This window comes from Aedes albopictus, chromosome 1, assembly GCF_035046485.1.
Source record: "Aedes albopictus strain Foshan chromosome 1, AalbF5, whole genome shotgun sequence".
NCBI classification, from domain to species: Eukaryota; Metazoa; Arthropoda; class Insecta; order Diptera; family Culicidae; genus Aedes; species Aedes albopictus.
Window position 1 is genome coordinate 45,901,400 of NC_085136.1, and position 23,148 is coordinate 45,924,547.

General features: G+C 47.1%; 3 protein-coding genes across 3 annotated transcripts in view; 1 reads left to right on the plus strand and 2 right to left on the minus strand.

Annotated features, from left to right (window-relative positions):
* LOC109397859 (uncharacterized) overlaps positions 1-23,148 on the plus strand; it is a 469,989-nt gene that overhangs the window by 164,634 nt on the left and 282,207 nt on the right. The gene's annotated exons all lie outside the window — the stretch shown is intronic.
* Positions 6,522-8,620, minus strand: LOC134284859 (uncharacterized). The gene is made up of 2 exons (XM_062844299.1): positions 7,052-8,620; positions 6,522-6,988 (listed from the first exon to the last, which is right to left on the minus strand). The coding sequence occupies exons 1-2, from the start codon at positions 8,411-8,413 to the stop codon at positions 6,689-6,691; spliced, it is 1,662 nt and encodes a 553-aa protein (XP_062700283.1). The 5' UTR covers positions 8,414-8,620; the 3' UTR covers positions 6,522-6,688.
* On the minus strand, positions 18,589-20,910 carry LOC134284860 (uncharacterized). The gene is made up of 2 exons (XM_062844306.1): positions 20,175-20,910; positions 18,589-20,114 (listed from the first exon to the last, which is right to left on the minus strand). Exons 1-2 carry the CDS (start codon positions 20,503-20,505, stop codon positions 18,733-18,735), a joined length of 1,713 nt encoding a protein of 570 aa, XP_062700290.1. The 5' UTR covers positions 20,506-20,910; the 3' UTR covers positions 18,589-18,732.

A 23,148-nucleotide genomic window follows, 5' to 3' on the forward strand; every position in this document is an offset into this window, starting at 1 on the left:
TCACAATTTGCTGGGAAACATCTTTAGCAATTGCAGATTTCTAAAACTGGCGTTAGTGAGTATTTATATTCCTCTGGCAATTCTCTGGCAGTGTGTTTGCTAATTTTTTCGGCAACGGCTCTGGAAATTTTCAGGAATACATATTGGAATGAATAAATTGTTTTTAAAAATGTTTTGGATTTTTTTTTTCGGTGATTTCTTTTGGTTTTTTTTTATCAATGCCATTTAAAATTTCTTCAAGAAATTCTTCAGATAATCTATCGCCGAAATTTCTTCATTAATTCTTTCTGAAGTTCCCATGAGAATTCTTCAAACAATTTGTTCGAGACCTTTTCAGTAATTATTCTTGGAATTTCAGTTTCTTCAGAACAGTTTCTTCCGAAATGCATTCGGCAATTACTTAGCATCTTGTCATTTTAAATTAATTTCGGGATTACATCTGTGGTTTTTTTTTTGGAAACTCTTTCGACAAATTCCTTAGTTATTTTCTTCGAGAGTTTCTTTGAAAATTTCTTTGGCAAACCTTTAGAATGCCATCGGCGATTCCCCTTGAAATTTGCTTGGAAGTTCTTTCGGAAATATTCAAGCAGAATTTCTTGGGGTGTTATTTTGAGAATTCCTTCAAGATTTTTTTTGGAAGTTGATTTTTAAGAATATTCTGTAGAAAATGTGGATGGACTCCGAAAATAATTACCTGCGAGAAATTTCAATCTAACAAAAATTCCAAAAAAATGGTCGGGAAAAGCTTCTTATGATTTTTTTTAAGAAAATTTAAAAAGAATTATCGAAGGACTGTTAAAACATACCGTATGCATTGACAAAGAAATCTCCAAAGACAGTGCAGAACACCGAAGTATTCCCCAAGAATCCTCAAAGAAATGGTCTATGAAATTTTCAAAAATAAAATGCAAAAAAATCTTAAGAATTTGTTTCAAAAATTAGAATTTAAAAATAAATAACGGAAAGAGTTTCATTTCGCCAATTCCTATGAAACATGTTCCGATTATTTCATTAGCAATTCCTTTCAAAATTCATCAGGCAAATATTTCGGATTTTTTTTTTCGGCTATTACTTTGAGAACTTCATCAGTAATTCTTTCGGAAATTCGAGCGGCAATTTTTTTTCAAATTTTGCCAGAATTTCAGAGAAAAGCTTATAAAATTTTCAAATTTTGAGATTTTTTATTTACAATTCGCTATAAAATGCCTTTGGCAACTTCTTTGAGATTTTTTCGGAAGATTTTTGGGAATTTCCCTGAGTTTTCCCTCGATAATTCCCACTGAAATTCCTATAGATATTGATCCGGCGTTTTTTTCTTTCCGAATTCCCCCGATAATTATTTTGCAAATCGTTGTTACTTTGATGATTTTCGATTGGAATTTCTGAATTTCCAAAGGCATTGGCTAAAAATATCTCAAAGGAATGGCCAGGCGATTTCGCAAAGAATACACCGGAAAGACTGCGTAAGGAATTTGGAAATAATGACCTAAGAGAAATTTACAAATCAATATCCTTAAGAACGTCCAGAAGAATTGTCAAAAAATACTTCCTTTGAAATTTCCGAAGTTAATTTGGAGGGAATAAGCGTAGCACTTCAAAACAAATGCCGTATGAATTAACACAGGAATTCCCGAAGATAGTGCTGCTGCTTGTGTGCTGGAATAGCGATGAAAAATTCTTAAAAATTATCGAATCTTTAAAAAATTTTATAAAAATTCATTTACAATTTGCTTAGCAATATCTTTTGCATTTTTTTTTTTAGATTTTTCGGAAGATTTTCGGGAATCTCCACGGTTTTTATTGACAATTCCTACGAAAATTCTTTTGGACATTGATTTGGCAATTATTTTTTAAGTTCCTTCAGCAATTCTTCTTGAAATTACAATTCCTTTGACATTTTTTTTTTTCAAAATATTGGGAATTTTTGAATTTTCAAAGTAAATTTTTGAAAAAAAAAAAAAATCCAAAGGAGTGTCCAGATAAATGACCAAAGAGTATATTGAAGCAGTTGTGAAAGGCATCCAAAAATATTTGCCTGTGAGAAATTTCCAAGTAGAAAACCCAAAGATCTTTCGGTAGAATTGTAGAAAAAGACTTAGCAAATGCCGTATGAGTTAATAAAGAAATTTCGAAGAAAGTTTGGCAATAACTAACGAAGGGCTTCCAAAAACAAGCCGTACATATCAACTAGGAAATTCCAAAAGGTTTCCAATAGATTGGATTAACAAATTATGAGAAATTCTCAAAGGAATTTATTGAAAACTTCTCGAAAAAATGGAAAGAAGAATTTTCAAGAAAATGATGGAATTTAAAAAAAATGTCAAAAATAGTGCCTGCAAAAATTTCCAAAGCAGTTTTCGGATAACGTAATTTAAAAAAAATTGCAAAAGTTTTTTTTTTTTTGAAATACTTCCTATAAAAATTTTAAAAAATCTTTCGGTAATATTTTCCAAAAAAACATACCTTGAGGATTAACAAAGCAAGTGCTGAACACCGAAGTGGTTCACAAAGAGATTGTCAAAGAAACTATCGAAGAAATGGCAAAAGGAATTTCCGAAGAAATTTCTAATAAGGTTGCCGAAAAAGTTTCCAAAAATCTTCCGAAGCTGTTTTTCTGAGGAGAATCCCTTCTGAAATTTTCTTGAAGATTCCTCCTGGAGTTCACTTGGGAATTATTTTCGGAATTGCTCTGGGAACTCCCTTTGGGATTCCTCCGGGAATTCCCTCGGGGATTCCTCCGGGAATTCCCTCGGGGATTCCTCCGGGAATTCCCTCGGGGATTCCTCCGGGAATTCCCTCGGGGATTCCTCCGGGAATTCCCTCGGGGATTCCTCCGGGAATTCCCTCGGGGATTCCTCCGGGAATTCCCTCGGGGATTCCTCCGGGAATTCCCTCGGGGATTCCTCCGGGAATTCCCTCGGGGATTCCTCCGGGAATTCCCTCGGGGATTCCTCCGGGAATTCCCTCGGGGATTCCTCCGGGAATTCCCTCGGGGATTCCTCCGGGAATTCCCTCGGGGATTCCTCCGGGAATTCCCTCGGGGATTCCTCCGGGAATTCCCTCGGGGATTCCTCCGGGAATTCCCTCGGGGATTCCTCCGGGAATTCCCTCGGGGATTCCTCCGGGAATTCCCTCGGGGATTCCTCCGGGAATTCCCTCGGGGATTCCTCCGGGAATTTCCCTCGGGGATTCCTCCGGGAATTTCCCTCGGGGATTCCTCCGGGAATTCCCTCGGGGATTCCTCCGGGAATTCCCTCGGGGATTCCTCCGGGAATTCCCTCGGGGATTCCTCCGGGAATTCCCTCGGGGATTCCTCCGGGAATTCCCTCGGGGATTCCTCCGGGAATTCCCTCGGGGATTCCTCCGGGAATTCCCTCGGGGATTCCTCCGGGAATTCCCTCGGGGATTCCTCCGGGAATTCCCTCGGGGATTCCTCCGGGAATTCCCTCGGGGATTCCTCCGGGAATTCCCTCGGGGATTCCTCCGGGAATTCCCTCGGGGATTCCTCCGGGAATTCCCTCGGGGATTCCTCCGGGAATTCCCTCGGGGATTCCTCCGGGAATTCCCTCGGGGATTCCTCCGGGAATTCCCTCGGGGATTCCTCCGGGAATTCCCTCGGGGATTCCTCCGGGAATTCCCTCGGGGATTCCTCCGGGAATTCCCTCGGGGATTCCTCCGGGAATTCCCTCGGGGATTCCTCCGGGAATTCCCTCGGGGATTCCTCCGGGAATTCCCTCGGGGATTCCTCCGGGAATTCCCTCGGGGATTCCTCCGGGAATTCCCTCGGGGATTCCTCCGGGAATTCCCTCGGGGATTTCTCCGGGAATTCCCTCGGGGATTCCTCCGGGAATTCCCTCGGGGATTCCTCCGGGAATTCCCTCGGGGATTCCTCCGGGAATTCCCTCGGGGATTCCTCCGGGAATTCCCTCGGGGATTCCTCCGGGAATTCCCTCGGGGATTCCTCCGGGAATTCCCTCGGGGATTCCTCCGGGAATTCCCTCGGGGATTCCTCCGGGAATTCCCTCGGGGATTCCTCCGGGAATTCCCTCGGGGATTCCTCCGGGAATTCCCTCGGGGATTCCTCCGGGAATTCCCTCGGGGATTCCTCCGGGAATTCCCTCGGGGATTCCTCCGGGAATTCCCTCGGGGATTCCTCCGGGAATTCCCTCGGGGATTCCTCCGGGAATTCCCTCGGGGATTCCTCCGGGAATTCCCTCGGGGATTCCTCCGGGAATTCCCTCGGGGATTCCTCCGGGAATTCCCTCGGGGATTCCTCCGGGAATTCCCTCGGGGATTCCTCCGGGAATTCCCTCGGGGATTCCTCCGGGAATTCCCTCGGGGATTCCTCCGGGAATTCCCTCGGGGATCCCTCCGGGAATTCCCTCGGGGATTCCTCCGGGAATTCCCTCGGGGATTCCTCCGGGAATTCCCTCGGGGATTCCTCCGGGAATTCCCTCGGGGATTCCTCCGGGAATTCCCTCGGGGATTCCTCCGGGAATTCCCTCGGGGATTCCTCCGGGAATTCCCTCGGGGATTCCTCCGGGAATTCCCTCGGGGATTCCTCCGGGAATTCCCTCGGGGATTCCTCCGGGAATTCCCTCGGGGATTCCTCCGGGAATTCCCTCGGGGATTCCTCCGGGAATTCCCTCGGGGATTCCTCCGGGAATTCCCTCGGGGATTCCTCCGGGAATTCCCTCGGGGATTCCTCCGGGAATTCCCTCGGGGATTCCTCCGGGAATTCCCTCGGGGATTCCTCCGGGAATTTCCCTCGGGGATTCCTCCGGGAATTTCCCTCGGGGATTCCTCCGGGAATTTCCCTCGGGGATTCCTCCGGGAATTTCCCTCGGGGATTCCTCCGGGAATTTCCCTCGGGGATTCCTCCGGGAATTTCCCTCGGGGATTCCTCCGGGAATTTCCCTCGGGGATTCCTCCGGGAATTTCCCTCGGGGATTCCTCCGGGAATTTCCCTCGGGGATTCCTCCGGGAATTCCCTCGGGGATTCCTCCGGGAATTCCCTCGGGGATTCCTCCGGGAATTCCCACGGGGATTCCTCCGGGAATTCCCTCGGGGATTCCTCCGGGAATTCCCTCGGGGATTCCTCCGGGAATTCCCTCGGGGATTCCTCCGGGAATTCCCTCGGGGATTCCTCCGGGAATTCCCTCGGGGATTCCTCCGGGAATTCCCTCGGGGATTCCTCCGGGAATTCCCTCGGGGATTCCTCCGGGAATTCCCTCGGGGATTCCTCCGGGAATTCCCTCGGGGATTCCTCCGGGAATTCCCTCGGGGATTCCTCCGGGAATTCCCTCGGGGATTCCTCCGGGAATTCCCTCGGGGATTCCTCCGGGAATTCCCTCGGGGATTCCTCCGGGAATTCCCTCGGGGATTCCTCCGGGAATTTCCCTCGGGGATTCCTCCGGGAATTTCCCTCGGGGATTCCTCCGGGAATTTCCCTCGGGGATTCCTCCGGGAATTCCCTCGGGGATTCCTCCGGGAATTCCCTCGGGGATTCCTCCGGGAATTCCCTCGGGGATTCCTCCGGGAATTCCCTCGGGGATTCCTCCGGGAATTCCCTCGGGGATTCCTCCGGGAATTCCCTCGGGGATTCCTCCGGGAATTCCCTCGGGGATTCCTCCGGGAATTTCCCTCGGGGATTCCTCCGGGAATTTCCCTCGGGGATTCCTCCGGGAATTTCCCTCGGGGATTCCTCCGGGAATTTCCCTCGGGGATTCCTCCGGGAATTTCCCTCGGGGATTCCTCCGGGAATTTCCCTCGGGGATTCCTCCGGGAATTTCCCTCGGGGATTCCTCCGGGAATTTCCCTCGGGGATTCCTCCGGGAATTTCCCTCGGGGATTCCTCCGGGAATTTCCCTCGGGGATTCCTCCGGGAATTTCCCTCGGGGATTCCTCCGGGAATTTCCCTCGGGGATTCCTCCGGGAATTTCCCTCGGGGATTCCTCCGGGAATTTCCCTCGGGGATTCCTCCGGGAATTTCCCTCGGGGATTCCTCCGGGAATTCCCTCGGGGATTCCTCCGGGAATTCCCTCGGGGATTCCTCCGGGAATTCCCTCGGGGATTCCTCCGGGAATTCCCTCGGGGATTCCTCCGGGAATTCCCTCGGGGATTCCTCCGGGAATTCCCTCGGGGATTCCTCCGGGAATTCCCTCGGGGATTCCTCCGGGAATTCCCTCGGGGATTCCTCCGGGAATTCCCTCGGGGATTCCTCCGGGAATTCCCTCGGGGATTCCTCCGGGAATTCCCTCGGGGATTCCTCCGGGAATTCCCTCGGGGATTCCTCCGGGAATTCCCTCGGGGATTCCTCCGGGAATTCCCTCGGGGATTCCTCCGGGAATTCCCTCGGGGATTCCTCCGGGAATTCCCTCGGGGATTCCTCCGGGAATTCCCTCGGGGATTCCTCCGGGAATTCTCTCGGGGATTCCTCCGGGAATTCCCTCGGGGATTCCTCCTGGATTTTTCGTAGTGAATTCCTTCTGGAATATCGTTAGAGCGAACTCTAACGCTTGAAGGTTCCTTCTGAAATTCTGGAATCTTGGGGATTTCTCTTGAAATTTTTGTGGATTTTTTCAGAAATTCCAAAACAGATGTTTTTCTGAAATTATTTATTTTTAACATTAAATGTCTAGGATTGCATGAGCCTTGTAGTTGGGAAAATTTTTAAAAACATTACAAATTACCACAGCGAGAATCGTAGCGGCCGTTTGACCGCCCAGTATTCAATGAGCAGCAGAAGGAATACCATTGATAGTAGCACGATGAACACCAAGATACAGCCTTTGATCAAATCTGTCTCATGAAGAATCCTCGCCGTGTTGGCGTGCTCCGCTGCACACAGCCTGCTTCGGTCTCGTATCTCCTTCATGAGCTCATCCATCCGATCGTCATTCCTAGTAGTAGTTTTCTCCTCCTGGGAAACAGTCGGAGGTTCCTTAGGATGCGTCTCCTCTTCACGTTGATCTGTGCTCTGTGTCGCCTGAAAAAAAATGAACGTTATTGGTAATCAGAGCTTTCAAACCTTACCTTCGGTCAAGCTTACATTCTCCTCTATCTCCGTCATCTTCCGTTCGGAGTGTTCCATCGCCTGCCTTAGACTTCTCTCGACCTTCAACTGTTTCCGCGTCTGGCCAAGCGCTTCCGCTAGCTTATACTTCTCCCGTTCGGCACACACCGCCTTCTGCTCGGCTGCGGCAAGGGCCTTCTTGAGCCGATCGTTTTCCATCACAACATCAACCATACCGTTTCCTCTGGTCTTCCCCGGCGGTGACGATTTCTTGCCCGATGACTTCTGTTGCGCTGTTCTCGGTGTCGTCGTACTATTTCCTGGTTTGACCTTCGTTTGCTGAACGGTTTGCGCCGCACTTTTCCCGTTCATTTCACGGTGAACCTCGACTAGCGTGGTACCTTGCACGTTTTGAGCGATTTTCTTCAACTTCACAACGATCGCAGTCTTCTCGGTGGCCTTACCTTTGCCTTTACCTCTCCGTTTCTTTTTCTTCTTACTTTTAGGAATTTTCTCCAAGCATATTAACACAGGTTCAACAGATTCTTTGATTTGAGGCTCGATCACCGTTGGTACAAGTTCGCAAGTGTCTTTTTTGTCTGATACATCTACAGCATTGGTGGCTTTATTGCTCTTTTTGCCCCTGGTCTTGTCGTTTCTGCCTCTCCTAGTCCTTTTCTTCTTTGAAACTTCACTTTGCACCTCGTCTGTCAGCTTTAGTTCATCTGTGTCTGTTTCCTTGAGATGAGGCTCAATCTCCGCAGGCTGTAGCTCACTAATCGCTTCATCGTCTGTTATCTCTGCTGCATCGACGAGCTTCTCCTTCCGTTTGCCTCTCTTCCTCTCTTTCTTTGGTTGCTGCAAACTCACACTGACACATGTTGGTTCAACATGCTCAGCAACACTCTTTTGCTCTTCCTTTGTCGGTTCTTGCTCGTCCTCATGTCTTTCCTCGATCGGAACCAAATCAACTAGTATTGTTGGAATCTCACCAGTGTCTTCAGCTTCTTTTGTGACCTGATAGCTAAGCTCACTCAAACCACCGTTTGCAATCCTCGTAGGCCATTTTAACCACAGCTCGATCTCCGAATCATCTTCTTCGCCTAGTACTTTTCCAATCGGTCGCTTATCATCTACCAAGTCCAGTGTTTCTTCTTCCAGCTCCCCTTCGCTCGCCACAAAATCAATCACTATCGCTGGAATCACACGACGAGTGTCTCCAGCTTCTTCCACGATCGGACACTTCTCTGCACACATTTCACCGGACTCCGATGACTGACTCTCCGACGACAAGACGTCCAATGGACTATAATCCACAACAGAACTTCCCGGCGATCCGTAACCGATGACGACGAACGAATCGTCGCTGTCGAAATCGATCAGGTCAGCACTTTCCATGGCGGCGGATCGATGCAAACTGGTCAATCATGATACAATAACACAATAACTCCTTCACTGCAACTATGTTCAACCGTCTAGGCTGTTACCGAAGCTGCAGCCGAAAAGTAGTCGTGTGGGTACCAACGAATACCCAGCTAGGACGAACACTACGTTACAAGTAGCTACGCAGGCAGCTGATCGCTTTAATCCGATCGTCGCATCAGTTGGAGGCTGTCGGAGGTAAATCTTTCGGATGATAGTGTTTCAAAACAAAGCTCTGCATTAGTGTGGGTGCGGCGAAAAAGCCTTGAACGTGAGGGAGGAAGAGTAGAAACAAAAACAAACTCTCCGATGGAGGTAACAATTTCGGCCGAAGATGCTTGCATATGCTTTTCATGCATATCTGTATATCTTTCTTAATAATTTTGTCCTTGACCGGGACGTAGGTACGGTGACTGGTACAATGAAAGATCTACCCGAAGAGGCTGCCAATTTTGGTGAAGAACAACATGAAAATGATAGAATTTGCATCGAAATGAATGTATTTCGTCAATATTGGCGTGGCTTATTCTTTTTTATACAGATTTTGAGTCATATGTTCATTAATAGAAGGATTTACCTAAAAATCCTGGAGGAATTTCTACCGAAATCCTGGAAGAATTTCTCCCGAAATCCTGGAAGAATTTCTCCCGAAATCCTGGAAGGATTTCTCCCGAAATCCTGGAAGGGTTTCTCCCGAAATCCTGAAAGGATTTCTCCCGAAATCCTGGAAGGATTTCTCCCGAAATCCTGGAAGGATTTCTCCCGAAATCCTGGAAGGATTTCTCCCGAAATCCTGGAAGGATTTCTCCCGAAATCCTGGAAGGATTTCTCCCGAAATCCTCGAAGGATTTCTCCCGAAATCCTCGAAGGATTTCTCCCGAAATCCTGGAAAGATTTCTCCCAAAATCCTGGAAAGATTTCTCCCGAAATCCTGGAAAGATTTCTCCCGAAATCCTGGAAGGATTTCTCCCGAAATCCTGGAAAGATTTCTCCCGAAATCCTGGAAGGATTTCTCCAAAAATCCTGGAAAGATTTCTCCCGAAATCCTGGAAAGATTTCTCCCAAAATCCTGGAAAGATTTCTCCCGAAATCCTGGAAAGATTTCTCCCGAAATCCTGGAAAGATTTCTCCCGAAATCCTGGAAAGATTTCTCCCGAAATCCTGGAAAGATTTCTCCCGAAACCCTGGAAGGATTTCTCCCGGAATTCTGGAAGGATTTCTCCCGAAAACCTGGAAGGATTTCTCCCGAAATCCTGGAAAGATTTCTCCCGAAATCCTGGAAGGATTTCTCCCGAAATCCTGGAAAGATTTCTCCCGAAATCCTGGAAAGATTTCTCCCGAAATCCTGGAAATCCTTCTAAGGATTTCCCTCGAAATCCTTGGAAGGATTTCCCTCGAAATCCTTGGAAGGTTTTCCCTCGAAATCCTTGGAAGGATTTCCCTCTAAATCCTTCTAAGGATTTCCCTCGAAATTCTTGGAAGGATTTCCCTCGAAATCCTTGGAAGGATTTCCCTCGAAATCCTTGGAAGGATTTCCCTCGAAATCCTGGAAGGATTTCCCTCGAAATCCTGGAAGGATTTCCCTCGAAATCCTGGAAGGATTTCCCTCGAAATCCTGGAAGGATTTCCCTCGAAATCCTGGAAGGATTTCCCTCGAAATCCTGGAAGGATTTCCCTCGAAATCCTGGAAGGATTTCCCTCGAAATCCTGGAAGGATTTCCCTCGAAATCCTGGAAGGATTTCCCTCGAAATCCTGGAAGGATTTCCCTCGAAATCCTGGAAGGATTTCCCTCGAAATCCTGGAAGGATTTCCCTCGAAATCCTGTAAGGATTTCCCTCGAAATCCTGTAAGGATTTCCCTCGAAACCCTGGAAGGATTTCCCCTCGAAATCCTGGAAGGATTTCCCCTCGAAATCCTGGAAGGATTTCCCCTCGAAATCCTGGAAGGATTTCCCCTCGAAATCCTGGAAGGATTTCCCCTCGAAATCCTGGAAGGATTTCCCCTCGAAATCCTGGAAGGATTTCCCCTCGAAATCCTGGAAGGATTTCCCCTCGAAATCCTGGAAGGATTTCCCCTCGAAATCCTGGAAGGATTTCCCCTCGAAATCCTGGAAGGATTTCCCCTCGAAATCCTGGAAGGATTTCCCCTCGAAATCCTGGAAGGATTTCCCCTCGAAATCCTGGAAGGATTTTCCCTCGAAATCCTGGAAGGATTTCCCCTCGAAATCCTGGAAGGATTTCCCCTCGAAATCCTGGAAGGATTTCCCCTCGAAATCCTGGAAGGATTTCCCCTCGAAATCCTGGAAGGATTTCCCCTCGAAATCCTGGAAGGATTTCCCCTCGAAATCCTGGAAGGATTTCCCCTCGAAATCCTGGAAGGATTTCCCCTCGAAATCCTGGAAGGATTTCCCCTCGAAATCCTGGAAGGATTTCCCCTCGAAATCCTGGAAGGATTTCCCCTCGAAATCCTGGAAGGATTTCCCCTCGAAATCCTGGAAGGATTTCCCCTCGAAATCCTGGAAGGATTTCCCCTCGAAATCCTGGAAGGATTTCCCCTCGAAATCCTGGAAGGATTTCCCCTCGAAATCCTGGAAGGATTTCCCCTCGAAATCCTGGAAGGATTTCCCTCGAAATCCTGGAAGGATTTCCCTCGAAATCCTGGAAGGATTTCCCTCGAAATCCTGGAAGGATTTCCCTCGAAATCCTGGAAGGATTTCCCTCGAAATCCTGGAAGGATTTCCCTCGAAATCCTGGAAGGATTTCCCTCGAAATCCTAGAAGGATTTCCCTCGAAATCCTGGAAGGATTTCCCTCGAAATCCTGGAAGGATTTCCCTCGAAATCCTGGAAGGATTTCCCTCGAAATCCTGGAAGGATTTCCCTCGAAATCCTGGAAGGATTTCCCTCGAAATCCTGGAAGGATTTCCCTCGAAATCCTGGAAGGATTTCCCTCGAAATCCTGGAAGGATTTCCCTCGAAATCCTGGAAGGATTTCCCTCGAAATCCTGGAAGGATTTCTCTCCAAATCCTGGAAGGATTTCCCTCGAAATCCTGGAAGGATTTCCCTCGAAATCCTGGAAGGATTTCCCTCGAAATCCTGGAAGGATTTCCCTCGAAATCCTGGAAGGATTTCCCTCGAAATCCTGGAAGGATTTCCCTCGAAATCCTGGAAGGATTTCCCTCGAAATCCTGGAAGGATTTCCCTCGAAATCCTGGAAGGATTTCCCTCGAAATCCTGGAAGGATTTCCCTCGAAATCCTGGAAGGATTTCCCTCGAAATCCTGGAAGGATTTCCCTCGAAATCCTGGAAGGATTTCCCTCGAAATCCTGGAAGGATTTCCCTCGAAATCCTGGAAGGATTTCCCTCGAAATCCTGGAAGGATTTCCCTCGAAATCCTGGAAGGATTTCCCTCGAAATCCTGGAAGGATTTCCCTCGAAATCCTGGAAGGATTTCCCTCGAAATCCTGGAAGGATTTCCCTCGAAATCCTGGAAGGATTTCCCTCGAAATCCTGGAAGGATTTCCCTCGAAATCCTGGAAGGATTTCCCTCGAAATCCTGGAAGGATTTCCCTCGAAATCCTGGAAGGATTTCCCCTCGAAATCCTGGAAGGATTTCCCCTCTAAATCCTGGAAGGATTTCCCCTCGAAATCCTGGAAGGATTTCCCCTCGAAATCCTGGAAGGATTTCCCCTCGAAATCCTGGAAGGATTTCCCCTCGAAATCCTGGAAGGATTTCCCCTCGAAATCCTGGAAGGATTTCCCCTCGAAATCCTGGCAGGATTTCCCCTCGAAATCCTGGAAGGATTTTCCTCGAAATCCTGGAAGGATTTCCCTCGAAATCCTGGAAGGATTTCCCTCGAAATCCTGGAAGGATTTCCCTCGAAATCCTGGAAGGATTTCCCTCGAAATCCTGGAAGGATTTCCCTCGAAATCCTGGAAGGATTTCCCTCGAAATCCTGGAAGGATTTCCCTCGAAATCCTGGAAGGATTTCCCTCGAAATCCTGGAAGGATTTCCCTCGAAATCCTGGAAGGATTTCCCTCGAAATCCTGGAAGGATTTCCCTCGAAATCCTGGAAGGATTTCCCTCGAAATCCTGGAAGGATTTCCCTCGAAATCCTGGAAGGATTTCCCTCGAAATCCTGGAAGGATTTCCCTCGAAATCCTGGAAGGATTTCCCTCGAAATCCTGGAAGGATTTCCCTCGAAATCCTGGAAGGATTTCCCTCGAAATCCTGGAAGGATTTCCCCTCGAAATCCTGGAAGGATTTCCCCTCGAAATCCTGGAAGGATTTCCCCTCGAAATCCTGGAAGGATTTCCCCTCGAAATCCTGGAAGGATTTCCCCTCGAAATCCTGGAAGGATTTCCCCTCGAAATCCTGGAAGGATTTCCCCTCGAAATCCTGGAAGGATTTCCCCTCGAAATCCTGGAAGGATTTCCCCTCGAAATCCTGGAAGGATTTCCCCTCGAAATCCTGGAAGGATTTCCCCTCGAAATCCTGGCAGGATTTCCCCTCGAAATCCTGGAAGGATTTTCCTCGAAATCCTGGAAGGATTTCCCTCGAAATCCTGGAAGGATTTCCCTCGAAATCCTGGAAGGATTTCCCTCGAAATCCTGGAAGGATTTCCCTCGAAATCCTGTAAGGATTTCTCTCCAAATCCTGGAAGGATTTCTCTCCAAATCCTGGAAGGATTTCTCTCCAAATCCTGGAAGGATTTCCCTCGAAATCCTGGAAGGATTTCCCTCGAAATCCTGGAAGGATTTCCCTCGAAATCCTGGAAGGATTTCCCTCGAAATCCTGGAAGGATTTCCCTCGAAATCCTGGAAGGATTCCCCTCGAAATCCTGGAAGGATTTCCCTCGAAATCCTGGAAGGATTTCCCTCGAAATCCAGGAAGGATTTCCCTCGAAATCCTGGAAGAATTTCCCTCGAAATCCTGGAAGGATTTCCCTCGAAATCCTGGAAGGATTTCCCTCGAAATCCTGGAAGGATTTCCCTCGAAATCCTGGAAGGATTTCCCTCGAAATCCTGGAAGGATTTCCCTCGAAATCCTGGAAGGATTTCCCTCGAAATCCTGGAAGGATTTCCCTCGAAATCCTGGAAGGATTTCCCTCGAAATCCTGGAAGGATTTCCCTCGAAATCCTGGAAGGATTTCCCTCGAAATCCTGGAAGGATTTCCCTCGAAATCCTGGAAGGATTTCCCCTCGAAATCCTGGAAGGATTTCCCCTCGAAATCCTGGAAGGATTTCCCCTCGAAATCCTGGAAGGATTTCCCCTCGAAATCCTGGAAGGATTTCCCCTCGAAATCCTGGAAGGATTTCCCCTCGAAATCCTGGAAGGATTTCCCCTCGAAATCCTGGAAGGATTTCCCTCGAAATCCTGGAAGGATTTCCCTCGAAATCCTGGAAGGATTTCCCTCGAAATCCTGGAAGGATTTCTCTCCAAATCCTGGAAGGATTTCCCTCGAAATCCTGGAAGGATTTCCCTCGAAATCCTTGGAAGGATTTCCCTCGAAATCCTTGGAAGGATTTCCCTCGAAATCATTGGAAGGATTTCCCTCGAAATCCTTGGAAGGATTTCCCTCGAAATCCTCGGAAGGATTTCCCTCGAAATCCTTGGAAGGATTTCCCTCGAAATCCTTGGAAGGATTGCCCTCGAAATCCTTGGAAGGATTTTCCTCGAAATCCTTGGAAGGATTTCCGTCGAAATCCCTGGAAGGATTTCCGTCGAAATCCCTGGAAGGATTTCCCTCGAAGTCCTTGGAAGGATTTCCCTCGAAATCCTTGGAAGGATTTCCCTCGAAATCCTTGGAAGGATTTCCCTCGAAATCCTTGGAAGGATTTCCCTCGAAATCCTTGGAAGGATTTCCCTCGAAATCCTTGGAAGGATTTCCCTCGAAATCCTTGGAAGGATTTCCCTCGAAATCCTGGAAGGATTTCTCTCCAAATCCTGGAAGGATTTCCCTCGAAATCCTGGAAGGATTTCCCTCGAAATCCTGGAAGGATTTCCCTCGAAATCCTGGAAGGATTTCCCTCGAAATCCTGGAAGGATTTCCGTCGAAATCCTTGAAAAGATTTCCGTCGAAATCCTTTAAAAGATTTCCGTCGAAATCCTTGGAAGGATTTCCGTCGAAATCCTTGAAAGGATTTCCCTCGAAATCCTTGAAAGGATTTCCTCCGAAATCCTTGAAAGGATTTCCCTCGAAATCCTTGAAAGGATTTCCGTCGAAATCCTTGAAAGGATTTCCGTCGAAATCCTTGAAAGGATTTCCGTCGAAATCCTTGAAAGGAGTTCCCTCGAAATCCTGGAAGGATTTCCCTCGAAATCCTGGAAGGATTTCCCTCGAAATCCCGGAAGGATTTCCCTCGAAATCCTGGAAGGATTTCCCTCGAAATCCTTGGAAGGATTTCCCTCGAAATCCTTGGAAGGATTGCCCTCGAAATCCTTGGAAGGATTTTCCTCGAAATCCTTGGAAGGATTTCCGTCGAAATCCCTGGAAGGATTTCCGTCGAAATCCCTGGAAGGATTTCCCTCGAAGTCCTTGGAAGGATTTCCCTCGAAATCCTTGGAAGGATTTCCCTCGAAATCCTTGGAAGGATTTCCCTCGAAATCCTTGGAAGGATTTCCCTCGAAATCCTTGGAAGGATTTCCCTCGAAATCCTTGGAAGGATTTCCCTCGAAATCCTGGAAGGATTTCTCTCCAAATCCTGGAAGGATTTCTCTCCAAATCCTGGAAGGATTTCCCTCGAAATCCTGGAAGGATTTCCCTCGAAATCCTGGAAGGATTTCCCTCGAAATCCTGGAAGGATTTCCCTCGAAATCCTGGAAGGATTTCCGTCGAAATCCTTGAAAAGATTTCCGTCGAAATCCTTTAAAAGATTTCCGTCGAAATCCTTGGAAGGATTTCCGTCGAAATCCTTGAAAGGATTTCCCTCGAAATCCTTGAAAGGATTTCCTCCGAAATCCTTGAAAGGATTTCCCTCGAAATCCTTGAAAGGATTTCCGTCGAAATCCTTGAAAGGATTTCCGTCGAAATCCTTGAAAGGATTTCCGTCGAAATCCTTGAAAGGAGTTCCCTCGAAATCCTGGAAGGATTTCCCTCGAAATCCTGGAAGGATTTCCCTCGAAATCCTGGAAGGATTTCCCTCGAAATCCCGGAAGGATTTCCCTCGAAATCCTGGAAGGATTTCCCTCGAAATCCTTGGAAGGATTTCCCTCGAAATCCTTGGAAGGATTTCCCTCGAAATCCTTGGAAGGATTTCCCTCGAAATCCTTGGAAGGATTTCCCTCGAAATCCTTGGAAGGATTTCCCTCGAAATCCTTGGAAGGATTTCCCTCGAAATCCTTGGAAGGATTTCCCTCGAAATCCTTGGAAGGATTTCCCTCGAAATCCTTGGAAGGATTTCCCTCGAAATCCTTGGAAGGATTTCCCTCGAAATCCTTGGAAGGATTTCCCTCGAAATCCTTGGAAGGATTTCCCTCGAAATCCTTGGAAGGATTTCCCTCGAAATCCTTGGAAGGATTTCCCTCGAAATCCTTGGAAGGATTTCCCTCGAAATCCTTGGAAGGATTTCCCTCGAAATCCTTGGAAGGATTTCCCTCGAAATCCTTGGAAGGATTTCCCTCGAAATCCTTGGAAGGATTTCCCTCGAAATCCTTGGAAGGATTTCCCTCGAAATCCTTGGAAGGATGTCCCTCGAAATCTTTGGAAGGATTTCCCTCGAAATCCTTGGAAGGATTTCCCTCGAAATCCTTGGAAGGATTTCCCTCGAAATCTTTGGAAGGATTTCCCTCGAAATCCTTGGAAGGATTTCCCTCGAAATCCTCGGAAGGATTTCCCTCGAAATCCTTGGAAGGATTTCCCTCGAAATCCTTGGAAGGATTGCCCTCGAAATCCTTGGAAGGATTTCCCTCGAAATCCTTGGAAGGATTTTCCTCGAAATCCTTGGAAGGATTTCCGTCGAAATCCCTGGAAGGATTTCCGTCGAAATCCCTGGAAGGATTTCCCTCGAAGTCCTTGGAAGGATTTCCGTCGAAATCCTTGGAAGGATTTCCCTCGAAATCCTTGGAAGGATTTCCCTCGAAATCCTTGGAAGGATTTCCCTCGAAATCCTTGGAAGGATTTCCCTCGAAATCCTTGGAAGGATTTCCCTCGAAATCCTTGGAAGGATTTCCCTCGAAATCCTTGGAAGGATTTCCCTCGAAATCCTTGGAAGGATTTCCCTCGAAATCCTTGGAAGGATTTCCCTCGAAATCCTTGGAAGGATTTCCCTCGAAATCCTTGAAAGGATTTCCCTCGAAATCCTTGAAAGGATTTCCGTCGAAATCCTTGAAAGGATTTCCGTCGAAATCCTTGAAAGGATTTCCGTCGAAATCCTTGAAAGGAGTTCCCTCGAAATCCTGGAAGGATTTCCCTCGAAATCCTGGAAGGATTTCCCTCGAAATCCCGGAAGGATTTCCCTCGAAATCCTGGAAGGATTTCCCTCGAAATCCTTGGAAGGATTTCCCTCGAAATCCTTGGAAGGATTTCCCTCGAAATCCTTGGAAGGATTTCCCTCGAAATCCTTGGAAGGATTTCCCTCGAAATCCTTGGAAGGATTTTCCTCGAAATCCTTGGAAGGATTTTCCTCGAAATCCTTGGAAGGATTTTCCTCGAAATCCTTGGAAGGATTTCCGTCGAAATCCCTGGAAGGATTTCCCTCGAAATCCTTGGAAGGATTTCCGTCGAAATCCTTGGAAGGATTTCCGTCGAAATCCTTGGAAGGATTTCCCTCGAAATCCTTGGAAGGATTTCCCTCGAAATCCTTGGAAGGATTTCCCTCGAAATCCTTGGAAGGATTTCCCTCGAAATCCTTGGAAGGATTTCCCTCGAAATCCTTGGAAGGATTTCCCTCGAAATCCTTGGAAGGATTTCCCTCGAAATCCTTGGAAGGATTTCCCTCGAAATCCTTGGAAGGATTTCCCTCGAAATCCTTGGAAGGATTTCCCTCGAAATCCTTGGAAGGATTTCCCTCGAAATCCTTGGAAGGATTTCCCTCGAAATCCTTGGAAGGATTTCCCTCGAAATCCTTGGAAGGATTTCCCTCGAAATTCTTGGAAGGATTTCCCTCGAAATCCTTGGAAGGATTTCCCTCGAAATCCTTGGAAGGATTTCCCTCGAAATCCTTGGAAGGATTTCCCTCGAAATCCTTGGAAGGATTTCCCTCGAAATCCTTGGAAGGATTTCCCTCGAAATCCTTGGAAGGATTTCCCTCGAAATCCTTGGAAGGATTTCCCTCGAAATCCTTGGAAGGATTTCCCTCGAAATCCTTGGAAGGATTTCCCTCGAAATCCTTGGAAGGATTTCCCTCGAAATCCTTGGAAGGATTTCCCTCGAAATCCTTGGAAGGATTTCCCTCGAAATCCTTGGAAGGATTTCCCTCGAAATCCTTGGAAGGATTTCCCTCGAAATCCTTGGAAGGATTTCCCTCGAAATCCTTGGAAGGATTTCCCTCGAAATCCTTGGAAGGATTTCCCTCGAAATCCTTGGAAGGATTTCCCTCGAAATCCTTGGAAGGATTTCCCTCGAAATCCTTGGAAGGATTTTCCTCGAAATCCTTGGAAGGATTTTCCTCGAAATCCTTGGAAGGATTTTCCTCGAAATCCTTGGAAGGATTTCCGTCGAAATCCCTGGAAGGATTTCCCTCGAAATCCTTGGAAGGATTTCCGTCGAAATCCTTGGAAGGATTTCCGTCGAAATCCTTGGAAGGATTTCCCTCGAAATCCTTGGAAGGATTTCCCTCGAAATCCTTGGAAGGATTTCCCTCGAAATCCTTGGAAGGATTTCCCTCGAAATCCTTGGAAGGATTTCCCTCGAAATCCTTGGAAGGATTTCCCTCGAAATCCTTGGAAGGATTTCCCTCGAAATCCTTGGAAGGATTTCCCTCGAAATCCTTGGAAGGATTTCCCTCGAAATCCTTGGAAGGATTTCCCTCGAAATCCTTGGAAGGATTTCCCTCGAAATCCTTGGAAGGATTTCCCTCGAAATCCTGGAAGGATTTCCCCCGAAATCCTGGAAGGATTTCCCCCGAAATCCTGGAAGGATTTCCCCCGAAATCCTGGAACTTCTTCTTATTTTTATGAAAGATTTCATGTAGGAGTTTCTTAAAGAATTTCTGGATGATTCTGTTATCCTAAGTCAATCTATTTTTTGAAGAATTTCGGCTTAAAATTATGAAACAAACACGATAAAGTGTCTTGGACATTTATTTTCCATTTCAAATTTCTGGAAGTTCTTGAATCATAATTGCGTTGGAAATTAATCTAGAACAAAACGTAAGCATATAAGAAAGAAGATAATTGCCCACTGCAACCATTGGTATTGCTGCGTCTCGTCCAGTTCCTTTGCCAGCTCTGTGCTCTTCCGATCCGCTTCAGCAAAGTACTCCTTGATTCGCTCGTTTGTCGCTTCCAGTTGTTGCAGTAGTTCAGCAATGCCACTGACTTCCTCGGCCTCGGGATGTTCATCGAAGTCTAGGGCCAGCTGTTGTCCTTGTTCGATAGTTTCGGTGGATTCGTTAGTCAAACTCCGTGTGAAAGGAATATTGAATAGAAGGATGCCGGTTAAAAATACTGCCACAATGGTTGCCGAAATCAAACAAAATTGCTCAAAAATCGTTGCCGTCTGAAAAAATTCCAATTCGTCTTCTGTTCTGTCTCGAACGCTCTCTGGATTACCAACCAACACTTCGCCTGCTTTCTTCGTGATCGTTTCCTCATCATCTGTTTCTTCTTCTTCAGTTGGCAAAGATTCAACTCTTGTTGGATGGAGCTGACGAGCTGGTTCGGCTTGTTTCATCGCCTTGCACTCTATCTCAACGGTACGAGGTTTTATGAAAGGTCCCGTTTCGATGACTTCGAAAACGGCATCATCGCTTTCGTCGTGTTGTGCCGTCTTATGGACTTCTGCTGCATGCTTCTGTCCGTCTGATACTCCTGTAACGATTTCACGCGTTTGCTCACCGCCTACTGTCTGTTGTGTCTCTTCCACTAGCTTTACCTCCTCGCCGTCGCCGTCATTGCTTTCGTTGGTAGATGCGTACTCAATGGCTATTGCTGGGATCTCACGCGACAGTTCCTCGAACCTGTTCTTGACTTCACCCAATCCGCTGGAACGTGGTTGCACAGGCTCCATTGAACGGCTTACTCCATCCATGCCTTTATTGATTATTTCAGGGTTTGTGTAGTACCAATAGTCATCATCGTCATCGGAAAGCTCACCGTTTGCCGTCTCCTGCACCAGCTTTGGCTTGCCATCTTTCTTTTCCTCAATGTTAGACAACTCAGAAACTCTTGGCAGCATCCCACAACTTTCCTTAGTCAACGCATCGGTTTGGCTTGTTTCATGTTCATGGTTGGTCTCACTTGTTTCATTTCGAACAACACTCTTCGATGGTATGAACGGCAAAACGTATATCCTTGGAGCAGGAGGACGTCTTTCATATCTACCGGATCCGATGATCCCAAACACCGAATCATCACTGTCATCGTCCTCCGATTGGCCATTTTCCCTCTTTGCGTTTTCAGGTTGAGCCTTTTCGCCTCGAGCTTCACCTTCAAACTTCTGTGTGTCGGATGCTTTTGCTTCATTCTTGTTATCGTCGCTCTTTTCTTCAATCGAGTCAGTCGGAATGGGAGATTCTGAAAAAAAATACAACATAATTAGACTCACCATGAATGTAGAATATGTAATATACTCACGAGATTTTGATGCAGTCTCATGGTTCTTAGGAGGTATGTACAAAAAGGCATCCTCGCCCTTCTCCAGTGTCTCCTCTACCAGCTTCCTCGTTTCAGCATCCTTTTCCTGGACATCAGCCATCTTGGATACTTTAAGCAGCAGCTCACGAATTTCCTTAGCCATTGCAACGGTTTGGTACATGATATCACTCACTTCACTTGAACGTTTGAACTCTTTCCTATCAACATCCTTCGACGATGCGGCTGCACGACTCGTAGCCGATCTACCGCATTCGATCAGTTCAAACAGCGAGTCATCGCTATCGTAGACTTCTGGTTTGCTGCTATCCATGATCGATCGAAGACTAATGAACGCTCGAAGTCGATTGCAAAACTCTTGAACCCTCTTGAATGGTCGGCCGACCTTCACAGGCACAGAAATGTTCAATTTATGTATAAGAAATACCTGGCTTAAGACAGACAGCCGACCGTTCTTATCCCCCGATTGTTAGATGTAAATTTGCCCTGTTCATATGCACCATCCGACGTAAATCCCGAGAGCAGAAGGAAAGAATAATCTTCAAAGATAACAATCGTTTACCTGAATAGGTTTTTCCGAACGATCGAGGCTGCCGACACAGGGGGTACAGTCGGAGCAAATGTGTTTTTAAAATCTTCTGAGATTTCCGCATGCAGTTCTTTCACTCAAAATTCGGGAAGGATTTCCCTCGAAATCCGAGACATATTTCCTTTGAAATTCGGGAAGAATTTCCCTTTGAAATTCGGGGAGGATTCCCTCGAAAGCCGGGAAGAATTTCCTTCGAAACCCGGTAAGAATTTCCCTCGAAATTCGGGAAGAGTTTCCCTCGAAATCCTGCAAGGATTTCCCTCGAAATCCTGCAAGGATTTCCCTCGAAATGCAAGGATTTCGAGGGAAATCCTTACATGATTTCGAGAAGAAATCCTTGCAGGATTTCGAGGGAAATCCTTGCAGGATTTCGAGGTACATCTCTCCAGGATTTCGAGGGAAATTTTTCCCGAATTATGAGGGAAATTCTTACCGGGTTTCGAAGGAAATTCTTCCCGGCCTTCGAGGGAAATCCTTGCCGGATTTCGAGGAAATCCTCCCCGAATTTCAAAAGTAAATCCTTCCAGGATTTCGGGGTAAATCCTTCCAGGATTTCGGAGGAAATCCTTCCAGGATTTTGGGGGAAATCCTTCCAAGATTTCGGGAAAAATCCTTCAAGGATTTCGGGGGAAATCCTTCCAGGATTTCGGGGGAAATCCTTCCAGGATTTCGGGGGAAATCCTTCCAGGATTTCGGGGGAAATCCTTCCAGGATTTCGGGGGAAATCCTTCCAGGATTTCGGGGGAAATCCTTCCAAGATTTCGGGGGAAATCCTTCCAGGATTTCGGGGGAAATCCTTCCAGGATTTCGGGGGAAATCCTTCCAGGATTTCGGGGGAAATCCTTCCAGGATTTCGGGGGAAATCCTTCCAGGATTTCGGGGGAAATCCTTCCAGGATTTCGGGGGAAATCCTTCCAGGATTTCGGGGGAAATCCTTCCAGGATTTCGGGGGAAATCCTTCCAGGATTTCGGGAGAAATCCTTCCAGGATTTCGGGAGAAATCCTTCCAGGATTTCGGGAGAAATCCTTCCAGGATTTCGGGGGAAATCTTCCAGGATTTCGGGGGAAATCCTTCCAGGAATTCGAGGGAAATCCTTCCAGGATTTCGAGGGAAATCCTTCCAGGATTTCGGGGGAAATCCTTCCAGGATTTCGGGGGAAATCATTCCAGGATTTCGGGGGAAATCATTCCAAGGATTTCGAGGGAAATCCTTCCAGGATTTCGGGGGAAATCCTTCCAGGATTTCGGGGGAAATCCTTCCAGGATTTCGGGGGAAATCCTTCCAGGATTTCGGGGGAAATCCTTCCAGGATTTCGGGGGAAATCCTTCCAGGATTTCGGGGGAAATCCTCCCAGGATTTCGGGGGAAATCATTCCAGGATTTCGGGGGAAATCCTTCCAGGATTTCGGGGGAAATCCTTCCAGGATTTCGGGGGAAATCCTTCCAGGATTTCGGGGGAAATCCTTCCAGGATTTCGGGGGAAATCCTTCCAAGGATTTCGAGGGAAATCCTTCCAAGGACTTCGAGGGAAATCCTTCCAAGGATTTCGAGGGAAATCCTTCCAAGGATTTCGAGGGAAATCCTTCCAAGGATTTCGAGGGAAATCCTTCCAGGATTTTGAGGGAAATCTTTCCAGGATTTCGAGGGAAATCCTCCCGGGATTTCGAGGGAAATCCTCCCGGGATTTCGAGGAAAATCCTCGCAGGGTTTTGAGGAAAAACCACGCAGGATTTCGATGGAAATCCTGGAAGGAATTCGAGGGAAATCCTCCCGGGATTTCGAGAGAAATCCTCCCGGGATTTCGGGGGAAAACCTCCCAGGATTTCGGTTGAAATCTGTGGTAACCGCGTCTGGCAAGCGCGAGTGTGTAAATCAGACTAACTATTCTGCTGTTGTGCTGCGCAGAGTGGGTCGGGTGATATGCCTCCACGCAGGTGCATGTATGCGCGCGAGTGCATTGTGAACGAAAGACACTCGTCACCACATCCCCCTTTCTATAAACTGAAATTGTGCATTGGCTTATAATTTTCTAAAGCCCGACTAATCCTTGAAACCGTTGAGTATCAAAACCGTCTAAACACCATATTGGATAGACACCAAATCAGTGTAGTGACAAGATGCCGCGCTCCATGAATAAACTACACCTATTGGTACTCCTTGAACCTCCAATGATTCCCCTGATCGGCATTCCACCATCCTTCAGACAATATGATGTTATCGCCAGACCAACACTTCCGAATTTCAGCAGACCTGCTCCGTCTCTCACTCTTTACAATAAAATGTGTTCCCTAATCAAGGATACCATTGACCCGTTATCCTGGCCATCTGTCCAATGGCAACAGTAAACACAGTTCTAAGTTCAAACAC